This window comes from Bactrocera latifrons, unplaced genomic scaffold (genome assembly GCF_001853355.1).
Source record: "Bactrocera latifrons isolate USDA-ARS-PBARC rearing strain unplaced genomic scaffold, ASM185335v1 scaffold_65, whole genome shotgun sequence".
Classification (NCBI taxonomy): Eukaryota; Metazoa; Arthropoda; class Insecta; order Diptera; family Tephritidae; genus Bactrocera; species Bactrocera latifrons.
This window is the reverse complement of record NW_017537323.1, coordinates 1,220,447-1,238,547: the sequence shown is the minus strand read 5'-3', so window position 1 is coordinate 1,238,547 and position 18,101 is coordinate 1,220,447. Positions and strand designations below refer to the sequence as shown.

The 18,101-nt window shown below is 37.0% G+C and overlaps 1 protein-coding gene across 1 annotated transcript in view; it reads right to left on the bottom strand.

Moving 5' to 3' along the window:
• The window catches only part of LOC108975438, a 92,947-nt gene extending 76,141 nt beyond the window's left edge, over positions 1 to 16,806 (bottom strand). Inside the window, exon 1 of the mRNA XM_018943921.1 lies at positions 16,624 to 16,806. Within this exon, the coding sequence (XP_018799466.1) occupies positions 16,624 to 16,806 (183 nt within the window). The remainder of the gene's footprint in view (positions 1 to 16,623) is intronic.
• Positions 16,807 to 18,101: the final 1,295 nt, after the last annotated feature.

The window sequence follows — 18,101 nt, the reverse complement described above, 5'->3', positions numbered from 1 at the left end:
GTAAATTGACGTTAAGAAATAACAAAAGCTCCGTCAGGATCGGGAAGGACCTCTCTGAGCTAATCGATACCAAACGAGGTTTCAGATAAAACGACTCCCTATCGTGCGCCTTCTTCAATCTACTGTTGAAGAAAATAATTCGGACTGTAGAGTTGAATCGAGAAGGTACAACCTTTTACAGGAGCAGATCGACTGTGCACAGTGACGACGTTGACATAGTTCAGCGAATTAAGAGCCAGCGCCTATGCTGTCTAAGTTATTATGTCCGCGTGAAAGAAAACACTTCAGTTCRAAGGTATTCGATTGAGTACCCGCTGTTGGTAGCAGGAAAGAGGAAGACCTCTCCTCCGTTGAAGAGATTAAGACCTGGCTGCGCTTGATATCTCGAATTGGCGYYAAATAGCGAAAAGAAGAAACCAGTGCAGCGCTGTTGTTAACTCGCCTATAACCTCGTATGTGTAGTATACGCCAATAAAGTAGAAGTTCAATTTTTTTGCCATTGGTTGCRCCACATAAATCTGAGAATAACACTACTTTCGTTGAGGAGAAGTAATATGACGGAATACTATAMATTTTCTAAAGGTAAAGCTGAGTGGAACTGTAGGCTTCGAGAGGCATATGTATACACATAAAAACACTTCGGAATATTATGCTTATGGTATATTTCAGTATAAAATTTTTAGATGGAGTGCAATAGTCAGTATTGCGAAAAAAGAAAAAATTATAATAAGTAAGGTCAGGCAGCAGAGTGAATTCTTTTTGGATCCACGTTAAATAACCTTAATAAAAAATTAGTAAAATTGTATGTATTATTTTATAAGACAACCTCATAAAGGTTAAAACTTTGGAATATTTGTGGTCGCTTAGGCATGAAAGAAAGTCTTATATAGGCAGTTATAAATTATAATTACTTCATAGCCTTATGGGCTATTGTATATTCAGGTGTGGTCTAACAGTTATTTCGAAATTCGTCGTGGCTTGTTACCAAACCTAGAGCTCGTTCAGCTGTAGTTCCATCAGCTACAGCAAACAAAGAGGTTTTCTGGTCTTATAAGGTCCGGTTTAGTATCGGTAAATGCATTTGTTGGCATAGTTCCACTTTTAAAAGTTACCTTATACGCTTCGAAATTTATTTTATCAATATTGACCGGCTTGTTATTAGTGTTTTTAATATTTTAAGAATCCAATTTAGATTAGCACAAAATGTGTAAAGATAGAACAGTAAGCATCTCTTGAGCTTTCTCACATAATATTGTAGAAAATGATATTGAGAAATGTTTCGAGGAAATCAAGCTGGTCGGTTAGAATTAGACCACCAAGTAGAAAGCAGCAATTATAAATTACAGCTGTCTCATCTTGGCTCCGAAGACTGAACAAGAGTGGTTCTATCAAATACCGATTAAAGTATGTGTACCCTCTGTGAAAGAAACTATAGAGGTAACGTAGTCAAAACCCCATAATATTTGAGCAMACCATTAACATAAGCAATAAAACCACTGAGCAGAAGACACCACCTAACAATTACAAAGCGAGGAAGCGCAGCAGTCGCATAGCTGCATGCGACATTACATGCAGCTCGTGTGGCAAATGGCAAGTGGCAGGCTAAGGCGCTGATTTATTGCAATTGCAAATGCAAAATGATTTTTATCACATAAAATCAGCGTCACAAACGACAACCGAAAAWTACGTTAAGCAAAAAAGTTGACAATGAAGAGGAGCTAACCAGCTARCTTCGCCGCCAGACTGATAAACCACGCTACCAACCGATTAGACAACAGCCTAAGCGCCGCAGACTAGACAGCGAGCGGTCGACAGCGCAACAGCCATGACACTGACGCGGCTACAGTCACGGCGTATGTTGTATTGTGGCGAACGCGTATTCCCAGGCCAGCAGCGAATAAAAAGAAGCTGTGTGCAACAACAACGGCAAACATGGCACACTTGGGGAGCCAAGTTGAACTGCAGCTGTTGGATGGGATTAGAGCCGAAAATTGCAAGCGGAAATCTCACATTTGCTGTTGTTTGGTGGCATGCCACACTCGCATACATACGCACGTACAATTACAACATAATATTGTAAAAAAARAAAAACATCTACTATATATGCATATAAATAGTATGCGGATGCGTTTGATAAGCCACAATGTGTCTACGAAAAGCAAAAAAAAGTTGTTAAAGCACGGAAGTGACTGACTGACTTAGCTGGGAACGGGTTTACTGTGTGTACAGTGTGTCGGTTAAGTGAAAAGGCGAACGAAAGACGTCTGGTTCATGTCTAAAAGGAGTAGGAGACTATATACAATGGACTTAGAAGAGAGTCTGATTTGTTGCTAAAGACCAACGACTACAAATAACCTCACAAGAAGTAGTCTAATCGTTTTAAATTACAACTTTTTGGAGGCGATTCAATGTGACAATTTCGTGAAACAATCGAATCTCCAAAATTGTCTCGCAATAATTTAGTTGTTGCACGTGCTGCGTGGTACGTAGACACGTCTTGKTGGAACCAAATCTCGACAAGTTCAATTTCGTCCAATTTCGCCCATAAAGAGTTGGTTATAATTGATCTATACCGTTCTCGATTGACAGTAACGGTGTCACTAGCTTCATGTCAGAAGTTGTACGGACCGACGATTTCACCAGACCAAAAAACCACACCAAACTTTCAATTTAGGTGAGTGTAATGATTGTTCATGAATAATTTGTGGATTTTCTTTGCAACAGAATCATCAGTTTTTTTTTTTATTTTCCGCACTACTCAGATGAAAGTGAGTCTCAGCGGAGAAAATTGTTTTGTTAGTTTGTTAGATATTGGAAAACGCCTATTTTGATAATAAAATAGAATAATCTGTAAACAATGTTCTTGCGTATATCTTCCATGATGAAATTGTAATCATTACTGAAAAAAATAAAAAAATACAGATTAAAAATGACCGAAACGACAATTACAAATCATAGCACCCATATTGGAAAACCCGGTATATAAAGATTCAGAGTGTCGAGCTGAGTCGATCGGGACATCACAGTCTATCTGGATATATATAAGAGAATTTTATCCWCAGTTTTTGAGCAATTGATTCGAATATTTTTTACATGGTATTTTCTTTCTAAGAAGCTCTCCTTTTATAGGAACTATCGATATTGCGAAAAAACTGACCTATCAAAATAAAAATATAATACTTTATAAAAGGAAAAATTCCATTCCCAGTAGTATGGCATACAAGTTTCGCAGTTTAGTCTTCATTATATTGGTTTCTGTACTCTGTTAATCTGATTTCAGTCGCWGTTCCATAGAACCAGGTCGCTTTTGTGGCTGATGGAACTTAAAAGGAACTTTTTTTGATCAAGAAATCCTTACTTTCTAGATATTGTATGTGACGAGGGGAGATATACAAGTAGATAGTGAAATCACAATGGTAAGATGCTGAACAAGGATTAAACTAGCGCGGAGCCTGTAGCAAATTCTGTCAATGGGCCCTTGTTTTGCTATAGGTTCTAGGTAATAAAATTTTAGGGTACTAAATAAAAACAAAATTTTTACAAATAAACTTTTCTGGATTTCTTATAGGCAAATTTAGAGATAATACTTTTAATATCGACTTCTTTAAGCAAGTAATGCTCTATATTCAACAAAGTGAGATGATTGAGACGTTATTTTCCCATCGTGGCCTTAATTCATTTTTAATACGTTTTAATGTTGAAAAAGAACGTTCGCCACTGCAGTTAGTGATCATGAGAAATAAGTACATTTGTAAAGCAATTTCTAAGCTTGGGACACACGATTCTAAAGAATTATTTAATAAAAGTTTATAATATTGCTGTTCCGTAGGCTCCTGTTTCTTGCTGTCAATAACAGTAGCCACATCTGTTTTCAGCAGCTAATTCGCCACCTGGGCTGTTCTCCAAATCATCTTCGTAAGCACTGACCATACTAAAGGATTTTTCCAAAATCTCTTCTGTTGTAAGAGTTTTCAGCTGTCGAAATACTTCAAAAACACTAGTAATTTCATGATATTCTCTCGTATGTATAGGCAAAGCAGRCAGTACGTTATCAATAATGACAATAAACACCTCAAATTCGAAACATTATCCAGGTTTTTGATTTTCAACAAAGTCGTCGAGTGCAGTAGATCCGCTGAAATTGTCGTATTATGTATTTCGCTTGATACGTCGTGATGTCTGTTGCTGGTATTCTTCACAGTAGGTCAGATCTTTGACTCTTGCCTCAATATCTGAAAAAGGGGATCGTATTGCAGGGGCGTAGCCATATAATGATACATAAAGAACGTATCCCTTTATTAAGGTCTTGATCAGCCGACTGCAGCGAAGCACTAGTCGCTTGCAARCGTTCTAGRACTTCGTTCCACGTAATTGTCATTATTCCCGTTTCTAACTTATTCTTYGTTGAAAGTAGTCCGTAAGCTTTATTACGGCGCCCCGCTTTTTGACCCRCGTTATTGAAAATGTCTTCCAATACTTTCTTAATAGTAAWAAAACCACATAAAAGTACCTTCGTAGCATCAGCTCGGGCTGATCACATAGTTTCAAAATCGGAATTTTTGAAGTAGAATRTTTAAATGCGTTCGTAAGAWGACCCCATCGTTAGGTAGAAGYATAAAARAWTGTATARARGTTTTTAATGAAATCGAAGAAAAGTAATGCTTCTGTACAGCAGCCTGCATACTTATTTCTTTTCTTAATTCAGGCTTGCAAGCCAATGATTTTCCCACTCATGTTGCTGGCATTATAATAGCTTTGCCCACGACAATCTTTAATATTAATGCCACTCTCACTCAAGAAAGAGTAGAACGCTTGAAGAGTAGAAATGCTGTCTCTTATACACATCTTCGGAATTTTTGAAGTAGAATGTTTAAATGCGTTCGTAAGAAGACCCCATCGTTAGGTAGAAGCATAAAAAATTGTATAAAAGTTTTTAATGAAATCGAAGAAAAGTAATGCTTCTGTACCTGTCTCTTATACACATCTAGATGTGTATAAGAGACAGGGTTAGTAGCGTGAAACATTTTAATAACTGTGTTTTATGATATAAAGTAATGTTTTTTTTATAATATGGAAGCTCACAAGTCAAAAAAGTCTTGCGGTATTTTTATTGAACTTTGAAATGTTCATAAAATTTTTTTTTGATGACTCATGCCCAGCTCTTGACCGATSCTACGGCTGCTACTATGGCGGTCTCTTTCTACCAATTCAGCGATTTTATCGCACTTTTCGACGACAGGCCTTCCGGAGCGTGGCGCATCTTCGACCCTGTCTCTTATACACATCTAGATGTGTATAAGAGACAGGATATATTTATTATAATATTTATAATTAAACATTCGAACATTAAAGTTTAGAAGTTCGTAAAATGCCTACTTATTTTTACGATTTAACGTAACTAAATCTTGTTTTAGATTTTCAGGTGGAAGGTGGAAGTGAAGCAGAGCTTAAGCGCTTCGCGTTTAAAGCACGCAGGATATGTTATGCTAAATTCATATTTTTTTAATTGCGGTCAGTTGGAATGCGGAGCCCGTAGCATTGGCTACTCTTGCTACGTGGGTAATCCGGCACCGCAATCGAACTAACTTCTCTACTTCAATATGGAATTAACCGTTTGAAGGAATGTTCCAAAACTTTCTTTTACACTAACTAACACAAAAAAAAAAAAAAAACACTCTTTCTTGGAGAGTATTTTAATATAATCATTGAAAGTACTTCATTATCAGTGCCAGGTTTGCGTGTCCACATTCGTATGGAATAAGCTGGAAACATGTTGATATGTAACCGTACCGTATGCTTCGGACTTAGTTGAGTTTTAGTTGAAGCTCTAAAAAATAATACTTTTTGAAGTGTAAGTAGAATAGTCTAAGAATATTAATTSAAAATTTCTTTTACGCAGGTAACTCTACTGGCGGCGATTCTAATACGAAGGCTTATAAAATTTATAAACTCAAAAGCGATTAATACCGAAACGTTTTTTTGAAACTTTTTCAAGCTACTCAATAACTCCATTAGCCCACAGTGCCTTTATAATATTATTGCTACAAAAATGAGATATTACATGTTATCTTTTTTCACCAGTTCTGAAAGAGCTCGCTGCAGTTACATAGACTCGCTTTAGTTTGACTTGATTGACGACTTAAATTACTTTTGACTTACAAGTTTTTCTTATGTGGCTTCCGCTCTRCGTGTTTTGCAAGTGATTTAAAAAGCATGCAACATGCCACTTGCAACATGGCGCTAACAAAATGCGTGACCAAATGCTGGCACAGTGATACAATTTTTCACAGTAGCCTAATTGCCTTCAAAACAGTTTGGTTGAGGAGGCCAAAGAAGAAACTTTGGAAGACGGCCGACATTGGAAAATTTATTAACGTTTTCTCTGGCCTTAACCAATGTAAACTATTTTAATTAAACAAAATATTCACCACATGCTTGCTAGGCAAGGTAAGGCTTGCGAATTGTTGGTAAACAGATTTTTTAAAATTAACTTTGAATTTTAAGGCTGCAGGAATGCCAACAAATGTCGTCCATCTAACACAGTGAGAGACAGAGTCTWTTTTCTTATTAAAAACATTAGAGAGACTGATTGGTTACCAAAGGAGTAGTATTCCAATAAATCGACTTTCATAAATACTTAACAATGAGTTTACAGAGTGGTGTTTAATCGAACCTTAAGCATCTCATATTTCAACTTTTTTGCGATAGATCGACATCGTGACTGGATTGGTATAGTGGGCGCTCATAAAGAAATGTGAGTAGGAACACCTCACCAGTGGAAATTCTCTAGCCACTTCTCTGCATCATGGTTGTTAACAATCTTCTGGAAAAGCTTAAGAAATTCGGCAGCTGGCGACGCAGCTCTCCGTATTGAGGGAGAAACCCAACATCGGGGAAAGAACAAGGAAGAAGCTTTGGACTACTTCAAAAGAGTTATAGGCAAAATATTTGGGCTCTGAACAAAAGTAGTTCTTTTTAGCTGCATGAAACCATAATTAAAGCTATAACGATCCACGGGAGTTTTGTTTGGTAGAAGGCGCTATCATCTTGAAAACATTTATCAATGTTCTGCCCACATCACTATCTGTGATGCACTAAGAACCCCTCCAATAATGGCATTAAACGTCTTGCTGCAAGTAACACCAGGTGTGCACACTTTGATTTCATTCTAAAATACTTGTATTACCAGGTCGCCGAACGTACCCTGGGCTGTCAGTTCTATGTTCACTCATTTTCCATGGGAAGGAAGGACTTGCTATAGAAGAGCCGAATGGGAACAGTAGGCAACTCCGTAGGCTTCTTCTGGTCCACCTCAGCAAGCGTTGGTCAATTACCAGCAGCTGTGAAGCCGTAAGGTTCATCTGGCCTGGGACAAATCGTAAGAGGTGGAGGGTATTCTTCATACTCAACAWGGTCCATATTTGAATGGTAGTAAGTGTTCTAATCGGACTATTTCAAAGTTCTACAGAATACCTAAGCCAATATTGTGACCTCGAATATTGCACAATAGTAAGAGTCTTTTGATAAGAACCAAACAGTTGATAAGTAAATATCTAGAAGCAAAGAAATCTCGAATAAAAATACTACTTAGAATAACAGGAAAGTAGATGTCTGTTGTTTATGCTGCATCTTTAAGAAAAAAGGTACTTGGAGGGGCTTACGAGGTATAGGACAGAGCGTTGGCAGTTGTTTGAGCTCCGAGATCCGTCCAGCACAATCGAAAAACGAACGAGTCCATCCGATATCCTCCGYCGTGTAACTAGTTAAATAACCAGACCGTGAGTAGCTAGTTAAAAAGGCATACTCGTCCATTTTTCACTGTTTGGTTAACTTATTGGTGCGAAGCGATTTGCACCCACGTACATTTTTACATCATTCCTTCACACTCACACTAGCATATATAAATGTCACACTTATTGTCAATGCTGAAATTACATTCCATTGGAGATTTGTCGGTTGACAATAACTGTCGATGGCACGTTGCACGCTGACGGCAACCCAGCATATAAGTATACATATTCAATACTAATATTCACTCACACATTCTCATTATGCGATCACACACACACACACACACACATGTAGGCGTATGTTATTAAAGTTCATTTGGTTAGCTTGGTGCTCGACCGGTGGCCGCACACTTCACTTGGTGGACACAGTGTCAACGCAAATATGTCAAGCGCTTTGACATGTGGCTGACAGGTGTGTAAGCTTGCGCTCGCATGTGGGCATGTGAACAGGCGTTGCAACTGTATTAGTTTACGTCACGCTGTTGTACGAATTGTCAGGCGGTTAGGAAGTGCATAATCAACTATTTCGTGTGATTAGTGTCTGTGGTTGGAAGTGTCAAGGCGCTGGTAATCTGGGCGCACATACCAACGCATCTGGTCGGAGTAACAGTTAGTTGTCAGGTTTATTAATTGGGTTTTTGGCGTGATGTGTGCATGGTCAGGGAGCTTTCGACAGCGCTATTGACATTCGCTTTCATTTCTCTTTTGTGATACTTTACAGATCTGTATATTAGGATCCTCAGAGCCCATTAGTATATTCTACGCCAAGTTTCTGCAATCTTTTCAAAGAAAACCACGCATTTCAGACACAGATTTCAGTGAGAACAGTTGCGTGTCCTAAATAAAATAACTAAAAATTAGTAGTAATAAACAAGAGGTTAAGACCTTAAGCGCTTATCAACAAGTTGAAAAAAAAAAAAATGCTTTGTAGGTCTCTATACATGAAAATATATTGACTAGTTACTTTACAAATACTTTTCATTCTCGCGAAATATAGGCTCAGTATGGAGCCAGGCATCATCTATGACCGGATGTCGCCTCAGTTTATTTTTTGGATTTCACTGTCTTATAAGCATACCGATTAGTGTATTGTTAATGTCAAGAACATGCCGATAGACTCTTAGCGCAATAGAATGGAAGAATGTATAGAAAACCCCGACTTCGGTGAGATCCGAAAACACTGCAGATGCTTGTGCTAAAATCATTGCTAAATGTTGTTTAAATCCACCCTTTATTAAGTGCCGTTATGATGTACAATTAAACCTACTTCCAATATGAAATTAGAGTAATATTCGATAATGTCAACCGCATTGAGTTAATTAATATTTCTTCGTACTAAYCTACTCCCAACTCATATCTCTACCGCGAAAACGCCGGATTAAGTATTACCTCATGGAAGAGACTTTAAGTCTCATCTGTCATACGAACTGACTGACTTATAATATACAAAGTATATATGTCTTAGTTTTGCCATAATTAGAGGTAACGCTTCGCTGACAGCTTTCCATTTACCAGAGGACTGCCACATTAGTGCTATAAAATTTTCCACCGACAAACTATCGCCAAGTGAAAAACGAGGGCATTGAAAAATTACGTGCTTAGAGTGTTCTCTGTACACGTCGGACAGTATGGACTAACGTTGTAAGGATCGGAACCGATAGCTTCGAGGGCATCCATGTTCACTCAGCATTTTAGTTAGGTGGAAGTCTAGGTCTCCATGCTTTCTAAAAGAATATACGCGGAATTAGTCTGTGGGTCCACCGTCCATTCTGATGCCTTTGGTTTTCTCTTCGTTTTTACACTTACAGACGGCTCTGATAGCACCAATACGAATATGGCCCAATTGGACCGGGCGAATCTAGCTGAATATCAGTAGCTAGAACTTCAAAAGCTTGTATATCAAGTACCTGTATTCGTATTAGTGCTGCATACAAAACTATAGAACGAAGAAGCAAGAAGAACGAGAATAGCACGATCTCCTATTGGCCACCATTTTTGATAGAGCATTATATATTCTTTTCTCTTTACCTAAAGTATACGTCAGGTGTTCTTTAAATTTTTCTTTAGAGTTCAATATTACACCCACATACTTCAGCTGCGGTTATGAAATAATGTTGTATCCCCTATGATAAGTAATACCTTTTTTTCAACCTTTCTTGTGCTTATGAACATGACTTCGGTTTTCTGCTCAGCCAGCTCTGAACTCATGGTAGCAAACCATTGACGCAAACCATTTATGCTATCATTGCATAAGAGTCGGAGGTTATCCAGATGTTTCGCCGCCACTACGAGATCATATACGATTGTCTTCGCGTTATTGTTGATGTATGTTTGATGTATTCTTAACACTCCGGCGTACATTAAGTTTCACAGCAGTGGACCTAGGACCGAGCCTTGCGGCACTCCACTCGAGATGGGGCAGCTCTGCGTGCCCTTGTCGTGTGGAATAATAATCTCCTATTTTCGAAATAACTCATTATAATATACTCGAGATACTGSGGTGCGCGTATTTCGTATAGAGCTTTGATTATATTTGCCCACTTCGGGGAGTAGAACGCATTCTTCACATCCAGGGTTATTAGCGCGCAATCTTGTTTTATGCCACCGCAGGCCCTTTGAAACGCTAACGGTTTCTTACTACGCTTTACTAATCTTGTCATGCCAAAGGTTGATATGATAAAGGTTTTTCAGGTGGATATTTTGGTTTTGGCAGTAGAAACAAACGCTGTATCTTCCACGCATCGGGTACACCTCTTCTATTAAACACGTGTTGTACATTTTGACGAACGGAATGATACTTAGAGGCATTGCTGCTTTTAGTTCTATGTGGTTTACCACCAATACCAGGCGCATTGGTGTTTTTGATATTCTTCCTAATTGTCAATATATAATCTTCATTGATTAATTAGGGCGACTCTGTGGCTGCGTTTCGTTTAGCATATGAAATGGGGACTTTTCTCATAAATGATGGGTCCTTTGGCTGCGCGACTTATTTTTAAACTTTGACATTCATATCTTGTAAGCAGTTCCCCACGGGTCTATGTTCTCTCCATTCTCCTAAGTCCTTTTGCGCTGTAGCTGACGTCTAGTTGAGTGGCAGAACTTTTTCGGCTTGGCGATTTCTTTGTTCCACCCGTATACAGGCTTCGCTTGATAAGGTATCTTGTTCGACACATAGTTGCGTCGCATGCTGCTACTAGTTCTTAATTAGGGTAACCATAGCTTGATACTAGGAGGTTTATCACTGTCACTTCTCGGAGACATTTGTAAACTTTTTTTCTGTTCTATATAAATGGAGGTATTTATGGTAATTAACGTTGTGGAAAAAATCCAACCAAACCTCTGAGAGATATGAGGAATATAAGCCAAAGGTTTTACAGACTCTAAGTCGTGTGGGGTAATTTCCYACTTTTCGCACATGAGAAATAGACTTGGGTTTTGCAGTATGGATCGTAATATGTTATTAAAAGAGAAGTGAAGCTGGGTTTCGGGAATAACGATAACAAATTTTTGGTTTTTAGAGAGGAGATAGCACATTTGGAGATATTTACAGCAATCGTTTGAATTGATATGGACACGAAATAGAGTCTTAGGCCAAAGCAGATGGCTTTGAAAGTGGTAAAAATTGAAAAAAAAACACAAAATATAAAAGGCTGAAACCAATTGTGAAAGATAAAATCACAAAGGAAAGAAAAAATAGTTTACGTGTTGAGATCTGTAAAAGGAGGAGAAAGTAGAGTTTTTAAAGGTTAAACTCTCAATTTCCGGTAAAACTACTTGCTTTTTGGAACAAAGCCATATGGCAGAGTTGTTTATAATGAAGGAATTTGCAAAATATTGTTTCACAAAATTGGGGCGAATTAACTGCTCTATATCAAAAAATGTCATATGAAAATTGCAAAAGTTTTTAAATTTTTGGAGTTTTATGTTCTTTGGAATATCTAATTCTTGTTAAACAATGTTTCAAGTGCAAAAATTATTATTAAACTGGAATATTGAAGCAGCTTTCGTMATTCAAAAGTGAACATTTAATTTTTTATATCCATACATTAGCGTACTAATATATTTCCGTCGAAGTTTTGCGAGTACTCACGAACAGTAATCCCCCTTAGGCACGCATCTACAAATACACATTGAAGCTTGCGCATAGATATGCAAACTTCGCAAATATACTTCATATGCAAATCAACTCATTTAAAAGTTATTGTAATTTACAGAAAGTACGTGCTCACCACACGCCTGCTTGCCGCCCCCCTCTCCCGTACAGACAAGTGCAGCAAGCAGCGCTCACGGCTTACGAGTCCCATACACGCAGCACGTGTTTCTAATATCGTAATTTTGTCACTTAATTAACCGAAAATGTTGTTACGAATTTCCTGACACACGCATATACATGTAACTGTGTGTGTGTGCAGGCGACGAAACCACCAAATGACAGTCAAATTATATGCGAAATGAATGAGATATTCCAATCTTGGCTGTGGCATCAAGAGCCTGCACTCCCCCCATCAAGCGCCTAACCTCATATGCCAYCAACGCAACCACGAATTTGCATATCCTCAGCAAGCGAATACAATACAGACATTTACCATTCATAGTATGTGTATATGTGTAATTATATAAGTATGAGCATAGCTGTGTGTTTGGCTAGGGCTTTTTCGTTAAAATCTGGTAATTTTCAATGGTAAAACTGCAAAAGTGAGGAGTGGCATACATTTAGGCGCCGCACCAAAATCGCTTACATAGTTCATTAGGCTTAAYACTGAGTTAGAGTGCTTGAAATCCAACAACAATGGCAAATTCAGCAATTTATTGTCATTTTGTATAACCATTCAAGCAGTGAATGGCGTCTGAAGTGTGTGGTGCTATACTTTTTGAAAAGGTGGAAGGCTTGAGTTTGTAGCAGTCGAAATTACAAAGAAATGTAAATTAAATATTGCGCAATATTAAAGGATTTTTTTGTTGTTGAACAATAATATTCTGATGCATACTCACAGCAAACAGTTGTAGTGATAGCTCTAGCTCTTAATCACTTACGTTCAAAAACTTATTTAACAATTAAATTTGAAGTGTTTGAGAAGCCTTTGAAGCGTATTTACAGTTTTGAAGTGATTGAATATTTATTTTTTCTTAGTATTAGCTTCAATCTCACTTTTAGTAAAAGCACAGCTCATAATGCAAGTTGCACATACAAATTCCGCTGCATATTTTTAGGTAACAACCGTGACTTACAGTAGTGGCTGTAATGCCTTGATCGCTTATTCTCTACATATCGTCACCTAAATTGCAAAATAACGAAAGATCACTTTTATTAAGTTTACAGACGTTGCGCTCAGCACTTAATTTGTTAAGGCTGGTTTTATCTACTAATACTATAAAAAGAATTGATTTGTTTGAATAGAAAGCGAAATGACTATAACGTGTAAGAGCAGCTTTCGTTATTTCCGGTGATAAAAGGCTATATACGAATTACATTTTCAAAGAAGTTTGGAATTTTTACAATACCGCCCATAATAWAAACCAAGGTGTACAAAATTAACACAAAAACGCTTTTCATCGCATGCGCTGTGAAAACTATTGACCATAGTATATGTATATATATTCCATACAGGGTGGCTGATGAATTTTGCTACATTAAGAAACTCAAATAATTTTTTTTTTTCAGTTTATGGAATTCATTTTTCTTTTATTCATGTTAAAGCTCATTAAATTTTATTAAATATAGTTTAATTAGTTTTAAAAATAATGGATTTCAATAGTAAGACTTTTTAATTTAAATTTCGCTTGAAAACTCCTTCGTCAAAATACTTTTTTTGCTGGGTTGGTATGATCGTCAGTGATCAGAGCCAAATTTCACATCAAAATAATCATTAGTCTTTCGTATCCGCTTGCCTGTCTAAAGTACGTAAAGTACGTTCGGCGATTTTCACAATGAGCGAAATTATTCAATAAAGATGTTCCACTAAAGTGGGTGTGCGGAATCAAATGTCTGTTGCCGAAATGGTCAGAATGTTGGAAAAGGTCTTCGATGATTAACAGTTACAGATTTTATTGAAGGATCAGTGAAAATGATTTTGAAACATCATTTGAGCCTAAGAAAAGAGAAATTACCGAAATCCGAAACCGACGATCAATCGAAGAAACTACGTCAAAGCAGGTCAAAAATCAATTTCCTGTAGACAGTTTTCTTCGGTTATCGAGATATTTTGCTATCCGAATTCCATCCTACCGGGCAAAAGTCAACAAGGAATACTGTTGGAGTTTTATGCGTCATTGGCGCGAAGCTTTTCGTAAAAAGAGGCCAGAATTATGCGTCGAAACCATCGCAGACTGCATTGATTCTTCGTGAGTTTTCCGCCAAATTATCAAACAATATTTTCAAAACTACTGAATTCACCTGATTTAGTTAGAGGGGACTTCTGGCTATTCAGCAAACTCTAACGACCACTCCGAGGAAACCGTTTTGAAAAAACTGAAGACATCAAACGTGAATCGCTACGCACCTGGAATGTTACTCCGGATATTGATTTTAGCTTAACTGTTTCAAGGATTGGAAAAACGTTGGCACAATTGTATTGGAGCCAAGGGAGATTATTATTGTGCATATATTTTGAATAACAAGTTAAAAGTTTTAAATTTATGAACAAAGTCTTACTATTTGCTCATATTAGTACCTTCAAGTGTATAAGGTTTTAAAGTTATATGGAAAATTCCAACAACACACAGGCTTAAATAGTTTTTGTTTTATTGGACAAACTTCAAAAGCACTATTTTGGCGAAGCTTTATCCCGTCATATAGTATTAATGGTGCTTTATTTTTACTGGAATGTGAAATAATCAGATTAAATTTAAACTTGTGCTATACCATATGAGAGATAGGCGTGGTTTAGTTCGTTGGTTTAAATAAATAGAACAGTTTAAGAGATGTGTACTTAAAGCATTTTAGCGAGTGAGTCACACCCACTTTATAAATGTTCAGCCCACTAGTGCAACTTGCTACTGCAATTTTATATCTTTTTTTTTTAGTGCTTAGATATGGTACTTTATAGGTTTTCGTTTAATGACCTTTTGTAGGCGTAGCAGTTGTCTAATTACGCCCATCTACGAATTCGTATTTACTGTTTTACCAAGTAGCGATGCGATGAAGACCACATATTTGACCACTTCCTTGTCGTCCTTATCCGCCACTTTGCCGCCTGGGAAGACTTTGTCTAGTCTAACTTTGTCTTCCAAATAGATCTTTTTTCCAAAGAGATATCCTTTTCGGTTATAAGCTTTAATAAGAGGCTTAGAAAAGCGTCGTTAATTTTAGAACCAAATATGTACATGTTTAGAAACCCAAAGAGACCTAGTCCGCGACGGTAATGACCTTGTAGCGTCTAAGGGTTTTCGAGGAGTCAAAAACCGAATGGGTATCGACAAATTGTCCAACACGTTGCTTGAAATTCGTTGGCATAAGTGTATTGCAGAGGGAGGGGATTACTTTGATGGAGATGAAATGGACAAAATTCACCTTTCAATTTGATCACAGTAGCATAACAGAAATTCACTTTAGATGAGAATTTTATTTAGAGCGTGTCATGCAATTCTTTTTGATCGGATCGATTTGCTGACTGATTTAACTCTCTTCAATAAGCTTATTTAATCAGAGACACTAAAACCTTTCTACTGAACCGGTTTTCTAAATTCTAATGAACGCCGATGCAATTGTAACTGGTTTCACTAAAATAACTCGCATAGCTAGACGAAATTTGTAGAGACCATGCCCTAAACTTTATGCCTCATTGAGAACGGTAGACAATTGAGAAGCAGATTTCTCTCTCGACTAACAAAATTTACGCTCTATTATGGGTCTATGAAATAACTCATACGAAATCAGTCCCACTTTTGAAAACGAATTAAGTCCCACCAAAATGAAATGAAAAATTTACTTGAAATGAAATAACTCCCCCTTGAATAATATATTTCTTAAATGAAATAAGTCCCACTTTTTCACTGTTTAATGCGATTTCAAATAAGAAGTATTTGGCACTTCGAAAATAACACACGTCGAATAATATGAATAATCAAAGCAGAGGAATAATAAAGAAAAATCGTATGCAAGCTTGCCTACTACGCCTACTAGTAACAACGTTTGGATTCATAAATGGATTAAGTACAGATCAATTGTTCTTATTATTAAGATGGAACCGTTTCGGAAGGACCATCAGATTAAAATTATCGACCTTTATAAATGGCTTGAAGATCCAGTGCATGGTAGACAGTATTATAGTTTTAACGTGGCATTTGGATTAGTTGTATTTTGTAATGGTGATATTAGAAAACATGGAACACGAATTCCAATTTYCTACTAAAAAGATAATAAAAGACATACATACGTAATTATGTCAACAATTTTTTTTAATGTTGTTTTGCCATTAGTTAAGTTCTGTACTTATTTGTACACATTTCTTTAAAGTTTTTTTATTATAGTAAGTATAAAGTAATTAATAACAAAAAAAGGAGAGCCATGAGAGATAAGGACAAAAAATTATGGTTGTCCCATTTACGAAATGTCCGATATAGAACTTTTTGCATAAGAAAAAAATGAGAAATAAAGCCATAATGGCCTTATATTTCATGRCTCTATCGCACCCCTCCATTAAAAAAAAAAATCATTTATTTATCAGAAAAATATTTGAAGGGTTTCATGAACTTCTGCACGACCGTATGGACGTACTAGTTTACTGGTTTGATCAATTTTGTGAGTTTGTATTGTAAGACAGCATTCACTGTAAATTTTCAAGTGCTTACAAGGAAAAAATAAGATATTTGGCTGCTTTATGAAACAAACCACACACATATTATTATTAGTTGTATTCTGGTTGCGTTCAATATGGTTTAACGACTCGTCTTCAATGTCCTCTTCCAAATATGACAATTCTTCAAAAAGATCTTCATCAGGCTCCAGTTGTTCAAGGAATTTAGAAGGAGTTATAGTACCTTGTAAGAGATCATTCTTGAACTTCGAAGTCATATCTGCTTTCAAAACACAGGACTTTTTAATACGCTTTTTTCCCACACTACCATTGGTATTCATCAATAGTTCAAATTTTCTTACTTTTTCAAATTCTTGTATAAGTAAAAATAAAGAAAAGTTTTGTGTTCTCTGCCCAAAAAAACCGGCCCCCGGTTCTAGCGGCGAAAATAAGAAGAAAAACCTTAAAATGACCTGATAATTGGAGCACACTTCTTTTAAATTTTAAGAAAATATATTGTTAAAAGTTCTTTTTTTCTCTCTTGCACTTCTCTTCCCGCTTTCGGCCATGCTCTCAAGTAGAAAAAATCGCAATAATAAACAACAAAATTTTCGGCGATTTTAATGCAAAAACAAACAGATTTTCGACTCACTAATCCARCACGACCAGTCGCAAAATGCCAAAATAGCTTCGGCATCCAACCACAACAAATCGCTTAGCAGCATAACGGTATTTTGCAATGCTGCACTAGCTTTGATATCATCAGTATGCATAAGACCAAGGAGCTACGAAGTAGACGACCGCAACAATGTCACGTGATGAGCTCAAGAAGCTCGCATGAATACGACAATACATGCGTGTGCGTGTTGATGTTTGTATTCGTGTATATTTTCGAAAGCATTGCCAAACGAATTGGATGTTATTTGCTTAGTTAAGTGTTGGTGAATAAGAATTTATTAATATATGCATATATTGGTAGCAATGTGCGAGTGTGTTTGTGTGTGAGTTGTTTCGAAGGACGACAATTGAAGTTGCCTTTAGCGCTTACGCAATTTCCATCTTGTTTTACTTTGGGATTATTTGTGATTTATGCGGCATTCGAGATGACATGCAGATTTTTTGCTATGAGTAAGCTTACAAAAATCTTCAGAGAACAGTCCGGTGAGTGGGGACACTTGATACGAAGTGTTTGTGGTTGACGAAGTGGAAACTGAAGTAGAATGAGGAATAAGGAATGGGAATGTGAATTTGAGTTGTAAGAGGAGTGATGTTTGTAGAAAATATGATAATTTTGCAAGGTTGACAAGGCAGAAGGACAGTTAAATTCATATTGTAAGATATGGATATCTTAAAAAATGGATTATGGACACACTAACCGCTAAGATATCTAAAAATAATTAATACTTGTTACCCTTACTCTTACCACATCATTATTAAACTGGGAAAGAGTGGGTGTTCGACTGACTTCCTAAATTTCACCACAAGATCTGTAGGTCTCGCATGAGCTCATACTCCTTGCCCAGTGTGGTACGCAAGCGGTTCAATGAATTACGAAACCTCAGAAAAGCTTACC